Source organism: Oncorhynchus nerka, linkage group LG4 (assembly GCF_034236695.1).
Source record: "Oncorhynchus nerka isolate Pitt River linkage group LG4, Oner_Uvic_2.0, whole genome shotgun sequence".
NCBI classification, from domain to species: domain Eukaryota; kingdom Metazoa; phylum Chordata; class Actinopteri; order Salmoniformes; family Salmonidae; genus Oncorhynchus; species Oncorhynchus nerka.
In genome coordinates, this window is record NC_088399.1 from 73,856,325 (window position 1) to 73,874,467 (window position 18,143).

Below are 18,143 nucleotides of genomic sequence, written 5' to 3' on the forward strand. Positions count from 1 at the left end.
ACTAGTATCCTATGTAAAAACAACTTAATAAACTAATATCCTATGTAAAAACAACTCAAACTAGTATCCTATGTAAAAACAACTTAATAAACTAATATCCTATTTAAAAACAACTCAATAAACTAATATCCTATGTAAAAACAACTCAAACTAGTATCCTATGTAAAAACAACTCAAACTAGTATCCTATGTAAAAACAATTCAATAAACTAATATCCTATGTAAAAACAACTCAATAAACTAATATCCTATGTAAAAACAACTCAAACTAGTATCCTATGTAAAAACAATTCAATAAACTAATATCCTATGTAAAAACAACTCAATAAACTAATATCCTATGTAAAAACAACTCAATAAACTAATATCCTATGTAAAAACAACTCAAACTAGTATCCTATGTAAAAACAACTCAATACACTAATATCCTATGTAAAAACAACTCAATAAACTAATATCCTATGTAAAAACAACTCAAACTAGTATCCTATGTAAAAACAACTTAATAAACTAATATCCTATGTAAAAACAACTCAAACTAGTATCCTATGTAAAAACAACTCAAAAACAACTTAATAAACTAATATCCTATGTAAAAACAACTCAAACTAATATCCTATGTAAAAACAACTCAATAAACTAATATCCTATGTAAAAACAACTCAAACTAATATCCTATGTAAAAACAACTCAATAAACTAATATCCTATGTAAAAACAACTCAAACTAATATCCTGAAACTAATATCCTATGTAAAAACAACTCAATAAACTAATATCCTATGTAAAAACAACTCAAACTAATATCCTATGTAAAAACAAAAACAACTCAATAAACTAATATCCTATGTAAAAACAACTGAAACTAGTAATAAAAAAACTGAAACTAGTATCCTATGTAAAAACAACTCAATAAACTAATATCCTATGTAAAAACAACTCAATAAACTAATATCCTATTTAAAAACAACTCAAACTAATATCCTATGTAAAAACAACTCAATAAACTAATATCCTATGTAAAAACAACTCAATAAACTAATATCCTATGTAAAAACAACTCAATAAACTAATATCCTATGTAAAAACAACTCAAACTAATATCCTATGTAAAAACAACTCAATAAACTAATATCCTATGTAAAAACAACTCAATAAACTAATATCCTATGTAAAAACAACTCAATAAACTAATATCCTATGTAAAAACAACTCAATAAACTAATATCCTATGTAAAAACAACTCAATAAACTAATATCCTATGTAAAAACAACTCAATAAACTAATATCCTATGTAAAAACAACTCAATAAACTAGTATCCTATGTAAAAACAACTCAATAAACTAATATCCTATGTAAAAACAACTCAATAAACTAATATCCTATGTAAAAACAACTCAATAAACTAATATCCTATGTAAAAACAAAAACAACTCAATAAACTAATATCCTATGTAAAAACAACTAATAAACTAATATCCTATGTAAAAACAACTTAATAAACTAATATCCTATGTAAAAACAACTCAAACTAGTATCCTATGTAAAAACAACTCAAACTAATATCCTATGTAAAAACAACTCAATAAACTAATATCCTATGTAAAAACAACTCAAACTAATATCCTATGTAAAAACAACTCAAACTAGTATCCTATGTAAAAACAACTCAATAAACTAATATCCTATGTAAAAACAACTCAATAAACTAATATCCTATGTAAAAACAACTCAAACTAGTATCCTATGTAAAAACAACTCAATAAACTAATATCCTATGTAAAAACAACTCAATAAACTAATATCCTATGTAAAAACAACTCAAACTAATATCCTATGTAAAAACAACTCAAACTAATATCCTATGTAAAAACAACTCAATAAACTAATATCCTATGTAAAAACAACTGAAACTAGTATCCTATGTAAAAACAACTGAAACTAGTATCCTATGTAAAAACAACTGAAACTAATATCCTATGTAAAAACAACTGCAACTAGTATCCTATGTAAAAACAACTCAAACTAATATCCTATGTAAAAACAACTCAATAAACTAATATCCTATGTAAAAACAACTCAAACTAATATCCTATGTAAAAACAACTCAATAAACTAATATCCTATGTAAAAACAACTCAAACTAATATCCTCAAATGTAAAAACAACTCAATAAACTAATATCCTATGTAAAAACAACTCAAACTAATATCCTATGTAAAAACAACTCAATAAACTAATATCCTATGTAAAAACAACTCAATAAACTAATATCCTATGTAAAAACAACTCAATAAACTAATATCCTATGTAAAAACAACTCAAACTAGTATCCTATGTAAAAACAACTCAATAAACTAATATCCTATGTAAAAACAACTCAATAAACTAATATCCTATTTAAAAACAACTCAAACTAGTATCCTATGTAAAAACAACTCAATAAACTAATATCCTATGTAAAAACAACTCAAACTAGTATCCTATGTAAAAACAACTCAATAAACTAATATCCTATGTAAAAACAACTCAAACTAGTATCCTATGTAAAAACAACTCAATAAACTAATATCCTATGTAAAAACAACTCAATAAACTAATATCCTATGTAAAAACAACTCAATAAACTAATATCCTATGTAAAAACAACTCAATAAACTAATATCCTATGTAAAAACAACTCAAACTAGTATCCTATGTAAAAACAACTCAATAAACTAATATCCTATGTAAAAACAACTCAATAAACTAATATCATATTTAAAAACAACTCAATAAACTAATATCCTATGTAAAAACAACTCAATAAACTAATATCCTATGTAAAAACAACTCAAACTAGTATCCTATGTAAAAACAACTTAATAAACTAATATCCTATGTAAAAACAACTCAAACTAGTATCCTATGTAAAAACAACTTAATAAACTAATATCCTATTTAAAAACAACTCAATAAACTAATATCCTATGTAAAAACAACTCAAACTAGTATCCTATGTAAAAACAACTCAAACTAGTATCCTATGTAAAAACAATTCAATAAACTAATATCCTATGTAAAAACAACTCAATAAACTAATATCCTATGTAAAAACAACTCAAACTAGTATCCTATGTAAAAACAATTCAATAAACTAATATCCTATGTAAAAACAACTCAATAAACTAATATCCTATGTAAAAACAACTCAATAAACTAATATCCTATGTAAAAACAACTCAAACTAGTATCCTATGTAAAAACAACTCAATAAACTAATATCCTATGTAAAAACAACTCAATAAACTAATATCCTATGTAAAAACAACTCAAACTAGTATCCTATGTAAAAACAACTTAATAAACTAATATCCTATGTAAAAACAACTCAAACTAGTATCCTATGTAAAAACAACTTAATAAACTAATATCCTATGTAAAAACAACTCAAACTAATATCCTATGTAAAAACAACTCAATAAACTAATATCCTATGTAAAAACAACTCAAACTAATATCCTATGTAAAAACAACTCAATAAACTAATATCCTATGTAAAAACAACTGAAACTAGTATCCTATGTAAAAACAACTCAATAAACTAATATCCTATGTAAAAACAACTCAAACTAATATCCTATGTAAAAACAACTCAATAAACTAATATCCTATGTAAAAACAACTCAATAAACTAATATCCTATGTAAAAACAACTCAATAAACTAATATCCTATGTAAAAACAACTCAATAAACTAATATCCTATGTAAAAACAACTCAATAAACTAATATCCTATTTAAAAACAACTCAAACTAGTATCCTATGTAAAAACAACTCAATAAACTAATATCCTATGTAAAAACAACTCAAACTAGTATCCTATGTAAAAACAACTCAATAAACTAATATCCTATGTAAAAACAACTGAAACTAGTATCCTATGTAAAAACAACTCAATAAACTAATATCCTATGTAAAAACAACTCAAACTAATATCCTATGTAAAAACAACTCAATAAACTAATATCCTATGTAAAAACAACTCAATAAACTAATATCCTATGTAAAAACAACTCAATAAACTAATATCCTATGTAAAAACAACTCAATAAACTAATATCCTATGTAAAAACAACTCAAACTAGTATCCTATGTAAAAACAACTCAATAAACTAATATCCTATGTAAAAACAACTCAATAAACTAATATCTATGTAAAAACAACTCAATAAACTAATATCCTATGTAAAAACAACTCAATAAACTAATATCCTATGTAAAAACAACTCAAACTAGTATCCTATGTAAAAACAACTCAATAAACTAATATCCTATGTAAAAACAACTCAAACTAGTATCCTATGTAAAAACAACTTAATAAACTAATATCCTATGTAAAAACAACTCAATAAACTAATATCCTATGTAAAAACAACTGAAACTAGTATCCTATGTAAAAACAACTGAAACTAGTATCCTATGTAAAAACAACTCAATAAACTAATATCCTATGTAAAAACAACTCAATAAACTAATATCCTATGTAAAAACAACTCAAACTAGTATCCTATGTAAAAACAACTCAATAAACTAATATCCTATGTAAAAACAACTCAATAAACTAATATCCTATGTAAAAACAACTCAATAAACTAATATCCTATGTAAAAACAACTCAAACTAATATCCTATGTAAAAACAACTCAATAAACTAATATCCTATGTAAAAACAACTCAATAAACTAATATCCTATGTAAAAACAACTCAAACTAGTATCCTATGTAAAAACAACTCAATAAACTAATATCCTAAAAACAACTCAAACTAGTATCCTATGTAAAAACAACTCTTAATAAACTAATATCCTATGTAAAAACAACAATAAACTAATATCCTATGTAAAAACAACTCAATAAACTAATATCCTATGTAAAAACAACTCAAACTAATATCCTATGTAAAAACAACTCAATAAACTAATATCCTATGTAAAAACAACTCAAACTAATATCTATGTAAAAACAACTATGTAAAAACAACTCAATAAACTAATATCCTATGTAAAAACAACTCAAACTAATATCCTATGTAAAAACAACTCAATAAACTAATATCCTATGTAAAAACAACTCAATAAACTAATATCCTATGTAAAAAAAACTCAATAAACTAATACTCAAAAACAACTCAATAAACTAATATCCTATGTAAAAACAACTCAATAAACTAATATCCTATGTAAAAACAACTCAATAAACTAATATCCTATGTAAAAACAACTCAAACTAGTATCCTATGTAAAAACAACTCAATAAACTAATATAAAAACAACTCAATAAACTAATATCCTATGTAAAAACAACTCAATAAACTAATATCCTATGTAAAAACAACTCAATAAACTAATATCCTATGTAAAAACAACTCAATAAACTAATATCCTATGTAAAAACAACTCAATAAACTAATATCCTATGTGTAAAAAAACTCAATAAACTAATATCCTATGTAAAAAAACTCAAACTAATATCCTATGTAAAAACAACTCAATAAACTAATATCCTATGTAAAAACAACTCAATAAACTAATATCCTATGTAAAAACAACTCAATAAACTAATCCTATGTAAAAACAACTCAATAAACTATATCCTATGTAAAAACAACTCAATAAACTAATATCCTATGTAAAAACAACTCAATAAACTAATATCCTATGTAAAAACAACTCAAACTAGTATCCTATGTAAAAACAACTCAATAAACTAATATCCTATGTAAAAACAACTCAATAAACTAATATCCTATGTAAAAACAACTCAATAAACTAATATCCTATGTAAAAACAACTCAATAAACTAATATCCTATGTAAAAACAACTCAATAAACTAATATCCTATGTAAAAACAACTCAATAAACTAAACTAGTATAAACTAATATCCTATGTAAAAACAACTCAATAAACTATATCCTATATAAAAACAACTATGTAAAAACAACTCAATAAACTAATATCCTATGTAAAAACAACTCAATAAACTAATATCCTATGTAAAAACAACTCAATAAACTAATATCCTATGTAAAAACAACTCAATAAACTAATACTCAATAAAATATCCTATGTAAAAACAACTCAATAAACTAATATCCTATGTAAAAACAACTCAATAAACTAATATCCTATGTAAAAACAACTCAATAAACTAATATCCTATGTAAAAACAACTCAATAAACTAATATCCTATGTAAAAACAACTCAATAAACTAATATCCTATGTAAAAACAACTCAATAAACTAATATCCTATGTAAAAACAACTCAATAAACTAATATCCTATGTAAAAACAACTCAATAAACTAATATCCTATGTAAAAACAACTCAATAAACTAATATCCTATGTAAAAACAACTCAATAAACTAATATCCTATGTAAAAACAACTCAATAAACTAATATCCTATGTAAAAACAACTCAATAAACTAATATCCTATGTAAAAACAACTCAATAAACTAATATCCTATGTAAAAACAACTCAATAAACTAATATCCTATGTAAAAACAACTCAATAAACTAATATCCTATGTAAAAACAACTCAAACTAATATCCTATGTAAAAAAACAACTCAATAAACTAACAACTCAAACTAATATCCTATGTAAAAACAACTCAATAAACTAATATCCTATGTAAAAACAACTCAATAAACTAATATCCTATGTAAAAACAACTCAAACTAGTATCCTATGTAAAAACAACTCAATAAACTAATATCCTATGTAAAAACAACTCAATAAACTAATATCCTATGTAAAAACAACTCAATAAACTAATATCCTATGTAAAAACAACTCAAACTAGTATCCTATGTAAAAACAACTCAATAAACTAATATCCTATGTAAAAACAACTCAAACTAATATCCTATGTAAAAACAACTCAATAAACTAATATCCTATGTAAAAACAACTCAAACTAATATCCTATGTAAAAACAACTCAATAAACTAATATCCTATGTAAAAACAACTGTATCCTATGTAAAAACAACTCAAACTAATATCCTATGTAAAAACAACTCAATAAACTAATATCCTATGTAAAAACAACTCAATAAACTAATATCCTATGTAAAAACAACTCAATAAACTAATATCCTATGTAAAAACAACAAACTAGTAATAAAAACAACTCAAACTAATATCCTATGTAAAAACAACTCAAACATATCCTATGTAAAAACAATCAAACTAATATCCTATGTAAAAACAACTCAATAAACTAATATCCTATGTAAAAACAACTCAAACTAATATCCTATGTAAAAACAACTCAATAAACTAATATCCTATGTAAAAACAACTCAAACTAGTATCCTATGTAAAAACAACTCAATAAACTAATATCCTATGTAAAAACAACTCAATAAACTAATATCCTATGTAAAAACAACTCAAACTAGTATCCTATGTAAAAACAACTCAATAAACTAATATCCTATGTAAAAACAACTCAAACTAGTATCCTATGTAAAAACAACTCAATAAACTAATATCCTATGTAAAAACAACTCAATAAACTAATATCCTATGTAAAAACAACTCAATAAACTAATATCCTATGTAAAAACAACTCAATAAACTAATATCCTATGTAAAAACAACTCAATAAACTAATATCCTATGTAAAAACAATGTAAAAACAACTCAATAAACTAATATCCTATGTAAAAACAACTCAATAAACTAATATCCTATGTAAAAACAACTCAATAAACTCAAAATATCCTATGTAAAAACAACTCAATAAACTAATATCCTATGTAAAAACAACTCAATAAACTAATATCCTATTAAAAACAACTCAATAAACTAGTATCCTATGTAAAAACAACTCAATAAACTAATATCCTATGTAAAAACAACTCAAACTAGTATCCTATGTAAAAACAACTCAATAAACTAATATATAAAAACAACTCAAACTAGTAAAAACAACTCAATAAACTAATATCCTATGTAAAAACAACTCAATAAACTAATATCCTATGTAAAAACAACTCAATAAACTAATATCCTATGTAAAAACAACTCAATAAACTAATATCCTATGTAAAAACAACTCAATAAACTAATATCCTATGTAAAAACAACTCAATAAACTAATATCCTATGTAAAAACAACTCAATAAACTAATATCCTATGTAAAAACAACTCAATAAACTAATATCCTATGTAAAAACAACTCAAACTAATATCCTATGTAAAAACAACTCAAACTAATATCCTATGTAAAAACAACTCAATAAACTAATATCCTATGTAAAACCAGTCTGAAAAGAGAATCTTTTTGCCATTTAACTCATGAGGTTTAAGTCAAATGTCCTCTATTCTAATCTCCATCTCATCTGCTCACTCTGTGGCTACCTGTCAAAATATTTCCTTTTCTCCCCCCCAGAAATAAAAACTCCAGCATCCAGCGTTTTCAAGGTGGATGCTCTTAGATTAGTTCAATTCAATTTCTCCCTCAATGGTTACACTTTCGATTCCACGATTAAGTGGACCTATTCAAAAGCACTCATATAAGCAGAGCCTATGTGCAAAATGAAGCATCACAGAGACAACACCCACACACAGAGCCCAGATCTCACTAAATAACACCAATTACATATGATGTAATTGACGGTTTTCATGACAGATGTGTGTGTGTGTTTTCAGATGGAATGAGCAGAAAACAACTGCCAGCTGTCTTCCTCTAAATCACCGGCACTGAATTAAAACTCCATAATAAGATGGAGACCGATCTCTCAAAACATGACTTTATTCTGCTCCTTTTTAAAAACAATGCAATCATTCTCATGGCCAGTAAACCATAGAATAAATCATTTCCTCGTTGTAAGGGGGAGAAAAACCAAAAGGCTGCTACGGCTTGATAGCGTTTTCATTTCAATTCGACTTTCTAAACCTGTTTTGAAAGGAAGACAGAGAGAGGGAGAGCGAAAGACAGAGAGGGAGAGAAAGAGTGGAGTAATTCAATAATAAGTATAATTCAATGTTCTCGTCTGACAAAGGCCTGATAATGGATTACAGCGCTTTTTCTAAAATGAAAATGAACTGTCAATAAGCAACTTCACAATGCATTGTTTTCTTCTATGGGTCCCATTCATTCATTCATCATCTGCACTTCTCCTCTAGGATTGAATTCATCTGAAACACTGGATATAAACACAATACCAGCTTAATATGTTGTGGATCACTTAAAGGCTCACTCTGTGATATTTACTATGAATTTGAGAGTGGTTACGCCACATTTCTCCAGCCTCATTATAGAAAATCAAGTAGCAGGGCTGGCATCTTGTCATTATTTTATTAAGGTGTGGGCCTTTAAATGCATTTCAGGGGCTTCGGGAGCTGCCCTTGAGGCACTAAGGTCTCTGCAGTTAGTTGAAACAGCATGAGGGAAAACATGGTTTTTAACCTTGAGCTGAGCTCTTAACCCACATGAATGTGATAATTACCCTGGTGTATAACAGGAGATACGGAGGATGTACATAAGGCATCTCACTGCCATGGATAAGGCCATATGTCTGCTAAGCACTAAGAACTTCATGAACCTCGTCTAAGGCAAGGCTGCCTTCAAATGGCACTACTAAGAGGACTGCGTGACAGAGGAACAACAAGAGCGGGCATTGACGATGCTAAAGCTACCAGGCCTATACTTCAAACAGTACGAAGGGTAGGCTCTTTACAGTTCTGTAACAGACTAAACGATGTCATATGAAATGGACCACGGGTTGAATGTAATGCAATACATAGGAAATGGACCACGGGTTGAATGTAATGCAATACATAGGAAATGGACCACAGGTTGAATGTAATGCAATACATAGGAAATTAGGTGCCATTTCACACACAGCCATACACTAGCACCCTTACAGTGAAGGGGGATAGAAGGAAACAGTGTATGATTTGTGCCTTGAATTGGATCGGTTTTACAGTAGTAGGCCCCAAGGACACTGTCAGAGTGTCAGAGAGAGAGGACCTGTGTCATCTGCTGGTACTACAGTATGACATACGCCAGACTAGTTAGTCACACATTGGCGCTGTCCATCACAGCGACAACAAAAAACAGCGCTCCTAAAGATAGTTTCCTACTGAATATGCATTTAAACAAATGAGCCCAAACAGTAGCGCCTAAATGAATTAAGCACATTTGAGAAAATAATTAACTTTACGGTCCAGAACTCGTTAGGTAGCCGAGTGAAATCAATAGCACAGGGATTTAATTGGTGGTAGAATGATGTATGTCCCAAATGGCACCCTATTAGTGCACTACTTTTGACCAGAGCCCTATGTAGGGAATAGGGTGCCATTTGGCATGCAAGCAAGGCCTATTAATGACAATGTCATGTTCTTATATTAGGGGAGAGCATTTTAACAGCCACGCTGCTTTAAAATTACACTGGATACCAGCACACTGCTTGAAACAGGAAAACTGCAAAACAAAAGAGACTAGAAATTGTAAAGGGACATAAAAACAATCAAGAAGTGAGTGTCTTCTCTACTGAAAAGCTAGAAGGAGCATTTAGGCTTGAGAGAGAGAAACACAGAGATAGAGACAGAGAGAGAGAGCGAGAGACACAGAGAGAGAGAGAGAGAGCAAGAGACAGAGAGAGAGAGAGAGAGAGAGAGAGAGAGAGAGAGAGAGAGAGAGAGAGAGAGAGAGAGAGAGAGAGAGAGCAAAAGACAGAGAGAGAGAGCAAGAGACAGAGAGCGAGAGACACAGAGAGAGAGCGAGAGACACAGAGAGAGAGAGAGAGAGAGAGAGAGAGAGAGAGAGAGAGAGAGAGCGAGAGACACAGAGAGAGAGAGCGAGAGACACAGAGAGAGAGAGAGAGAGAGCGAGAGACACAGAGAGAGAGAGAGAGAGAGAGCGAGAGACACAGAGAGAGAGAGAGAGACACAGAGAGAGAGAAAGAATCAGAGCTTTTTTAATGGTGGTGCAGTTAATGATGTCTGTGATCATTCAACACACACTAGCCCATGCTAATCAAAAGCAGCTAGTCTGCAGGTTGCAGGGCTGTGACAGATACAGGCTGTGTCTGTACAGACAACTGGCTATCTGAGCCTCTGCTGTGCTCACCAAGGCTTTTGATCTCTCTCTCCCCCTCTACCCCTCCCTCCCTTCCTCCCCCCCTGCACTGGACTTCCTGCATCTCCTCCTTTCATCCATCGTTCCTTCCCTCTGGTCTGAGGAGAGTGTCTGTCTGAACGAGGGAATGTGTAGTGCTCCTGAAAGGAGAACAAAGAGTTCTGGAGTCAAGCAGAGAGACGAGGTGGTCGGACGACTCAACCAAACTGCAGATAATGACAGCTCATCTCTCATCTCTTCCTCACAGTCACTCCCTAGTTTTCTCTCTCTCTTTCCTGTTACAATCCCTTGTTCTCCCTCCACCCTCACTCTCTTATTTTCTCAGAATAGTGAGTCAGGAACATCACAAAGAGCACTGTGCCTCTAAAGCCCAGAGGAGGATGGAGGATAACCCAGCACCTTTTGACCGCAAAACGATGAGCTAAACATGAGCTAGTTGGAGCCAAAAAGGCTAACAGAACAATCCATGCATAGCTTTAGCATCCAGCATCCTCTCTCCCTCCCACTACAGTTGAAACTCCTGAGTTGGCAAAACACCAGCTCACCCTCCTCTCATCAGGGTGGGTAGGGCACTGGGCACAGAATCTGTAGAAAGGCCCTGGCTATTCCTCTGTTTCCCATTTCATGCCAGTATCATCCCATGCATATGACAGGCTCTGCCTTGACGTGTGTGTGTGTGTGTGTGTCAACTTTCTGAGCTGCTGTGCAGAGCTGCAGGTGAGACATGGAGGCAACCGTGTGGGCCAACCCTCTCCTGAATCAACCAACCTCCCTCTCCCTCAGGGCGCTTGGCACTGTGGTGCTGCAGGCTCAAGAGGGGGGGGCCGTGTGTGTCTAAGAAATGGCTTGCGAGGGAGGGGCAGTGCTCAGTATGGAACAGCTGTCTGTTCAGTCAGGGGGCGGACACAACACTCCTACCTGCCAGCCTCTCTCCACCACGGGAGGAGAAAATGCCTGTGAGGCTAATGAAGGAGAAAGAGTTCCTACTTGTCACTTTCTTGCTCTTCTACAGTCCTCCAACCTCTATGCGTGTCTTACTGTGCCTTTTCTACAGTCCTCCAACCTCTATGCATGTCTTACTGTGCCTTTTCTACAGTCCTCCAACCTCTATGCATGTCTTACTGTGCCTTTTCTACAGTCCTCCAACCTCTATGCGTGTCTTACTGTGCCTTTTCTACAGTCCTCCAACCTCTATGCGTGTCTTACTGTGCCTTTTCTACAGTCCTCCAACCTCTATGCGTGTCTTACTGTGCCTTTTCCACAGTCCTCCAACCTCTATGCATGTCTTACTGTGCCTTTTCTACAGTCCTCCAACCTCTATGCATGTCTTACTGTGCCTTTTCTACAGTCCTCCAACCTCTATGCGTGTCTTACTGTGCCTTTTCTACAGTCCTCCAACCTCTATGCATGTCTTACTGTGCCTTTTCTACAGTCCTCCAACCTCTATGCATGTCTTACTGTGCCTTTTCTACAGTCCTCCAACCTCTATGCATGTCTTACTGTGCCTTTTCTACAGTCCTCCAAGCTCTATGCGTGTCTTACTGTGCCTTTTCTACAGTCCTCCCACTCCCTTTATCTCTCTCTCTCAAAACTTGCATCCGCTCCATCTCTCATTGCAACAGAAAGAAAAGGAAAGCTTGTAATACAAGCCGTTTGCCTGATGCGTGCAATTCTGATGAAATACATGTCATAATACCTGGAGAAAGTCTGCTTGGTGGTTGGCATCAACTGTAATTGAGCAAGACATTAGGAATAAATGGACCCAAATAATTAGATGCTGCATGTTAGTAAAAGCGAAAACATTTGTAGTCTTGCATTTTCTTATGGAGCACAACTTGTTCTGTGGCACTGTAAAATAGTAGAACAAGAATATGCAGTGTTTGACCAGGCACTTATTAACACAGGGAGGGGGAAATAAGTGTGTGTGTATGTGTGAGGTGTGTGTTGTGTTGGGGTGAGAATGAGAACTGAGGCGGAGAGAGAGAGTGGGGGTGCACTTGAAAGACCCTCTGATTTAGTGCTGCCAATGGCCATGGCGTGTGTGCCAGCATGTATGCCTGCATGCATTCCATTTATAGGTGCTTTAAAATCAGTAAAACATCTAAATAAATAAATAAAGTGATTGTAATTGAAAATTAGTGCTGTCACATTGATTCAGGGGTGTGCATGGGCAGCGTTACCACGCCTGTCCAGAGGAGAAGGCCACATCTGAGACACGATTTAAGAAGCCATTGATTTTGTTTCCAACCAGTCAGAGGGAGACACAATGAGCTAATAATGCTAGATGAAGAGGAATAGGGTTAGTCTGTTAGTTCCTCAGCCAGAGCTGTATGGGGAGAATGCACTTCTGGTTTGCTGGTTTCCCTGCTATGTTTAGGTGTGGGGTGGACAGTGAAGTGGTGATAATTTAGTGTTTGTTTCTGGTTGTGGGTATATGGAACATGCTACCAAAATCCAACCTGGCACCCCAAACACCAGCTCATCTTTAAATCTCTGCCTTACAGAAAAAACACAAACCTTCTGACCCAAACCTGAAGAGCTACCAAGGTAGTCCTATAGCCCTTCTGAACAGCTGTGTTTCTGACCTGTGCTTACCGTAGAAGTAAAATAGGAAAAAGCTACATATCTCTTACCTTCGTGTACAGTCACACCACAGTTGTCACACTGGATGATCTCGTCAGCGTCCTCGCTGTTGTCTCCCAGACACACGCAGCAGATCAGGATGTGTTCCATCCTCTGGGCCACCGCGCTCCACGCCTGGGCACGCTCCAGCAGGGCATCCTGGGTAGACAGGAAGTGGGAGACACAATACAGTTTCAGTAAAACCATTATCAATGCACCCTTATACACTATATTGCGGCTGTTGTACACATGTTCTGTTTTTAACTAGATGGAATGTATAGGTCTCGAATGTCTTCATCTCCGTGTCTGAATGTAATACACTATTACATGTGATTCTAATATGCTTGTATACAACAGACCGCAAAAAATAAAGTTTCCAGACTCTGCAAACAAAGTTCCTCCAAGTCCTAAATCTAAAGCCTCTCACAATCTCCCCTCTCATCTGACCACAGATGGTTATTGATAGACAGCAGTAGGCTAAATCTCATTCACACGGATGGACTCTTAAGCTAAGTCGATTAGCCTAACACAAAGCTGTATCTCTCTAGCTGTGGTTCTCTCACTCTGATACCATCCAATCTCCTCATTGGATTATATGATAACTCTGTGGCACATAGCAACACAGCGCTGGGCTGGCTAACACACTGGATCCAATGAAGGGATCAGAGAGTTATATAAACTTCTCTAACAACTTTCACGACTACATGCTAAATGCTGAGGGCGAGAGGCAGTTTGCGAACAATAAAGTGTGATACAGAGGACATAAAGTTGTGTTTACCTTGTTGCTCTTTCCCTGTGACATGCTGTCATTGGTCAGCTCCTTGTCAAGCACACTGCTGCTTATCACTTTCTTATTGGGTTTCTTCACCTCTTTATCACTGTCGCTACTGCTCCCTTCTTCGTTCTCATCTTCACCACCATCGTTCTCATCATCCTCACTACCGCTCCCTCCGTCGTCATCTTCCTCCTCCGCCTCCTCCTCTCCCTCGCTTCCTCCTCTCTGAGTGGCCGCCGTCTTGGCTTTCTTCTTGCCGGAGGTGGGCCTCCAGTCATTGTCGTCTTCGCTGTCGTAGTCGTCCATCTCGTTGAGCTCTTCCATGGTGCTGAAGTCCAGCATGGGGCGTTTACAACGCAGGTTCCACTTCTTGGGCTTCTGTGTCGCGGCCGTCCTCTGCATTACCACTACCGCATTACCACTACCCACATTACCATGACCTGGATCAAGGTTCAAGGGTTTTTATTTTTCACGTTTATAAAAATATTATTATTTCAAAACATGAATGTAACAAAAACATTTTAAAACATAGCCTACCTGTGCCACTCCCGCTTCCTCCACTCCCAGCCTCTGTGTCCGAGGCCTTCTCCTCTCTCCTCCGTCGGCCCCTGGGCACCCCTGATGGAGCAGGGTCTTTAGTGGTGGTGATGCTAGTGTCAGAGGACGGCTGCTCTTCCTTGGTCCTCTCCTCTTCCTCTGTGGGGGTGTCGTCACCTGTCAGCTCCTTGGTCTGTTCCTCACCGTCCATTGCATAGCCGATGTTGTCAGAGTCCTCAGCAGCGCTCTCCTCCTTGGACCCCTCCTCATCACTCCCAATGGCACTACCCTCTGACCCTAGAACAGAGGAGAGAAGGACAGAGGGCATGTTCAACATGGAGTATGAATGAGGGCATGTTCAACATGGAGTATGAATGAGGGCATGTTCAACATGAAGTATGAATGAGGGCATGTTCAACATGGAGTATGAATGAGGGCATGTTCAACATGAAGTATGAATGAGGGCATGTTCAACATGGAGTATGAATGAGGGCATGTTCAACATGGAGTATGAATGAGGGCATGTTCAACATGAAGTATGAATGAGGGCATGTTCAACATGGAGTATAAATGAGGGCATGTTCAACATGGAGTATGAATGAGGGCATGTTCAACATGGAGTATGAATGAGGGCATGTTCAACATGAAGTATGAATGAGGGCATGTTCAACATGGAGTATGAATGAGGGCATGTTCAACATGAAGTATGAATGAGGGCATGTTCAACATGGAGTATGAATGAGGGCATGTTCAACATGGAGTATGAATGAGGGCATGTTCAACATGGAGTATGAATGAGGGCATGTCTGCTGTCTTAATCTCGTTTGTATTGACACTTTAAATAAAGATTAACATGATCAAATCATGTTGCTAAGTGATAAAAACAAAGTTGAATTCAGTACTCTAACATTATATCATGTAGTCTAATCTGCAATGCAGATTAACATGAGCTGTTTGATTTCAAGGTGTCAGGTCCAGAGTCCAACACGCCAACACCACAGAGCCCAGGAGGTTCACAGTACTGTAGAATCTCATTATCAGCTTCTGGCTTCAGTGTGTGTGTTTCAGATAGGGTGGATGAAGACCTCAGGGCCAACAGAGTGATAAATCCAGCCCAGGCAGAGTGGCAGGCCCGAGATCACCTCAGCGGCCACAGCCTCTCTAGATCATGCCGAGTCAGTAAGAAACACCGCTCTACAAGGTCACTACAAGACACAGACAAGCAGGGTGATGAGGATTTCATCTAAACCTTGGAATGCCTGGCTCTGAGAGTGGGTGGCACTGACAGACGGACCGGGCAGAAAGTAATGGTGGAGATAGTCTTCTGAAAGCTGTGTTGACATGGAGAATATCACAGCTAGGAAAATCTCAAAGATGGACATTGAAGTGTCATTTAAAGCTATTAAAGCCACAGCTAAATAGAGCCTTCATGACTATGAGTAGTCCATGATGGCCAACTTCTAAAAGGGATACACAACCAAATAGCAACAAACAACAATAGAAATCCATGCCTTGCTTTTGGGTATATTTCAAGTTGGTTTGAATAATTAATTCTGAGCTCCATCTTTCTCCTCTCCAGTTCTATCTGAACTGACAGAAGAACATAACAGGAATGAACTGAATGTATGGGGGAAGAAAAGGTGTCATTTACAGGGGGAGTGGATGGAAGAGGACCCCCACTGCGGTTGGTTACCTGAGGCATCTGCGTCTCCCACTTCGAAATCACTGTCGTCTGAGCTGTCATAATCTAAGGCGTCCAGCAGAGAGGCAGCCAGAGGCTTCACCTGCCTGTGCTTCGACCCACGGTCCACTGGGAAGAGGAGAACAGAGGAGATTCAGTGCCATGGTAGAGAAGTACCACCACCTTCCTCTACGCTCAACAAACCAAATCAACAATGAATTGGATTTTGCTGCAAATTTTCAGCTGCCATTGCCTTCCTTTGCTATTTTATACTGATCAAAAGCCATATTGCAGTAATTGCCATGATCTCGGTATCAGACATATAATATGAATATAGGCTAGCCTATGCAAGCAGGTGTCGTGGTGTTGATAATCATAGCAATGCACATAACTAACTATTCACAATGATAGTGGCTGTGGTGGTTGAGACAAGAGTAAAGTACATGTTGCTATGCAGGCATCACAGCTTGACCTGCAGGAATATAGCTAGCTAAAATAGCTAGCTAGCATTATCAATTCAATTGTTATGGGAACAATGCTAACGCTAGCTGCTTTCGGGAACACATTTTGACAGATAATGGAAATACATAGCTATTAGTTACAACTGTAACATTAGCGGAATTGCTCGTCCAGTAAACATGTAGCTAACATGAGCTAGCTCAGTAGATAACTATATTGTTTATAAATTGGCTAGTTAGCTAAACAGCATTCAACTGTCAGACTAACTAGACGGCTAGACAGCTAGCTAGCAATGACTCGACCCGCTAGTAGTATTTATTATCTTCAGACAATAAAACAAATTGTGTGGGCTTCTCTGCATAAAAGCATACTACTTTATTTTGACAATTATTCCTTATATTGAAATGATCACTCACTTTATCCGTTTTCTCGTTTTTACTTGATTGAACAATGGCACAAAGAACGCCTCCTCAACATGTTATGTGCACAACGTTAGCCACAAGAAGTGGTGACGTTCAGCACAAAGTGATGTTGTAACCATGGTAGCCGTCGAACGGTGTATCAGATTATGAAGAAAACTTGTGTAAATTATCGAGGGTAGAGTATGATGAGATAACACAAACCTTTTTTTTTTTAATGGCATTTGACACAGATGACATAAACCCATAACCCTCAATAGTCATGAAAAAAAATGTTCAACATTGTAGGCAGCATTTTCTTTGATAGAATCAAATACACCTCAGTGATGTTACTGTAAGCCAAAGTCCTGCCAATATGTCACATTGGCACCAAAATGTTGTCTGTCAAAACCAGATCTGATAGAACAAAACCAACATATCTTTATCTGGGTTAAGCAGAATGTTGTGGGGAAACAAATACTACAACTCTCATGTACCCTCTTCTTCGTTAACCTTATTCTCTGACAT

The 18,143-nt window shown here is 34.9% G+C and overlaps 1 protein-coding gene across 5 annotated transcripts in view; it reads right to left on the reverse strand.

Moving 5' to 3' along the window:
• The window catches only part of LOC115129042 (PHD finger protein 14-like), a 187,619-nt gene extending 169,899 nt beyond the window's left edge, over nucleotides 1–17,720 (reverse strand). For all 5 annotated transcript variants that reach the window (XM_065017824.1, XM_065017822.1, XM_065017823.1 and 2 more), the window contains exons 1-5: nucleotides 17,634–17,720; nucleotides 16,771–16,887; nucleotides 15,078–15,374; nucleotides 14,544–14,980; nucleotides 13,777–13,924 (exon numbers count right to left, since the gene is read on the reverse strand). In XM_065017824.1, coding sequence (XP_064873896.1) covers nucleotides 13,777–13,924; nucleotides 14,544–14,980; nucleotides 15,078–15,374; nucleotides 16,771–16,887; nucleotide 17,634 — 1,000 coding nt within the window. In that variant the 5' untranslated portion in view covers nucleotides 17,635–17,720. The remainder of the gene's footprint in view (nucleotides 1–13,776; nucleotides 13,925–14,543; nucleotides 14,981–15,077; nucleotides 15,375–16,770; nucleotides 16,888–17,633) is intronic.
• Nucleotides 17,721–18,143: the final 423 nt, after the last annotated feature.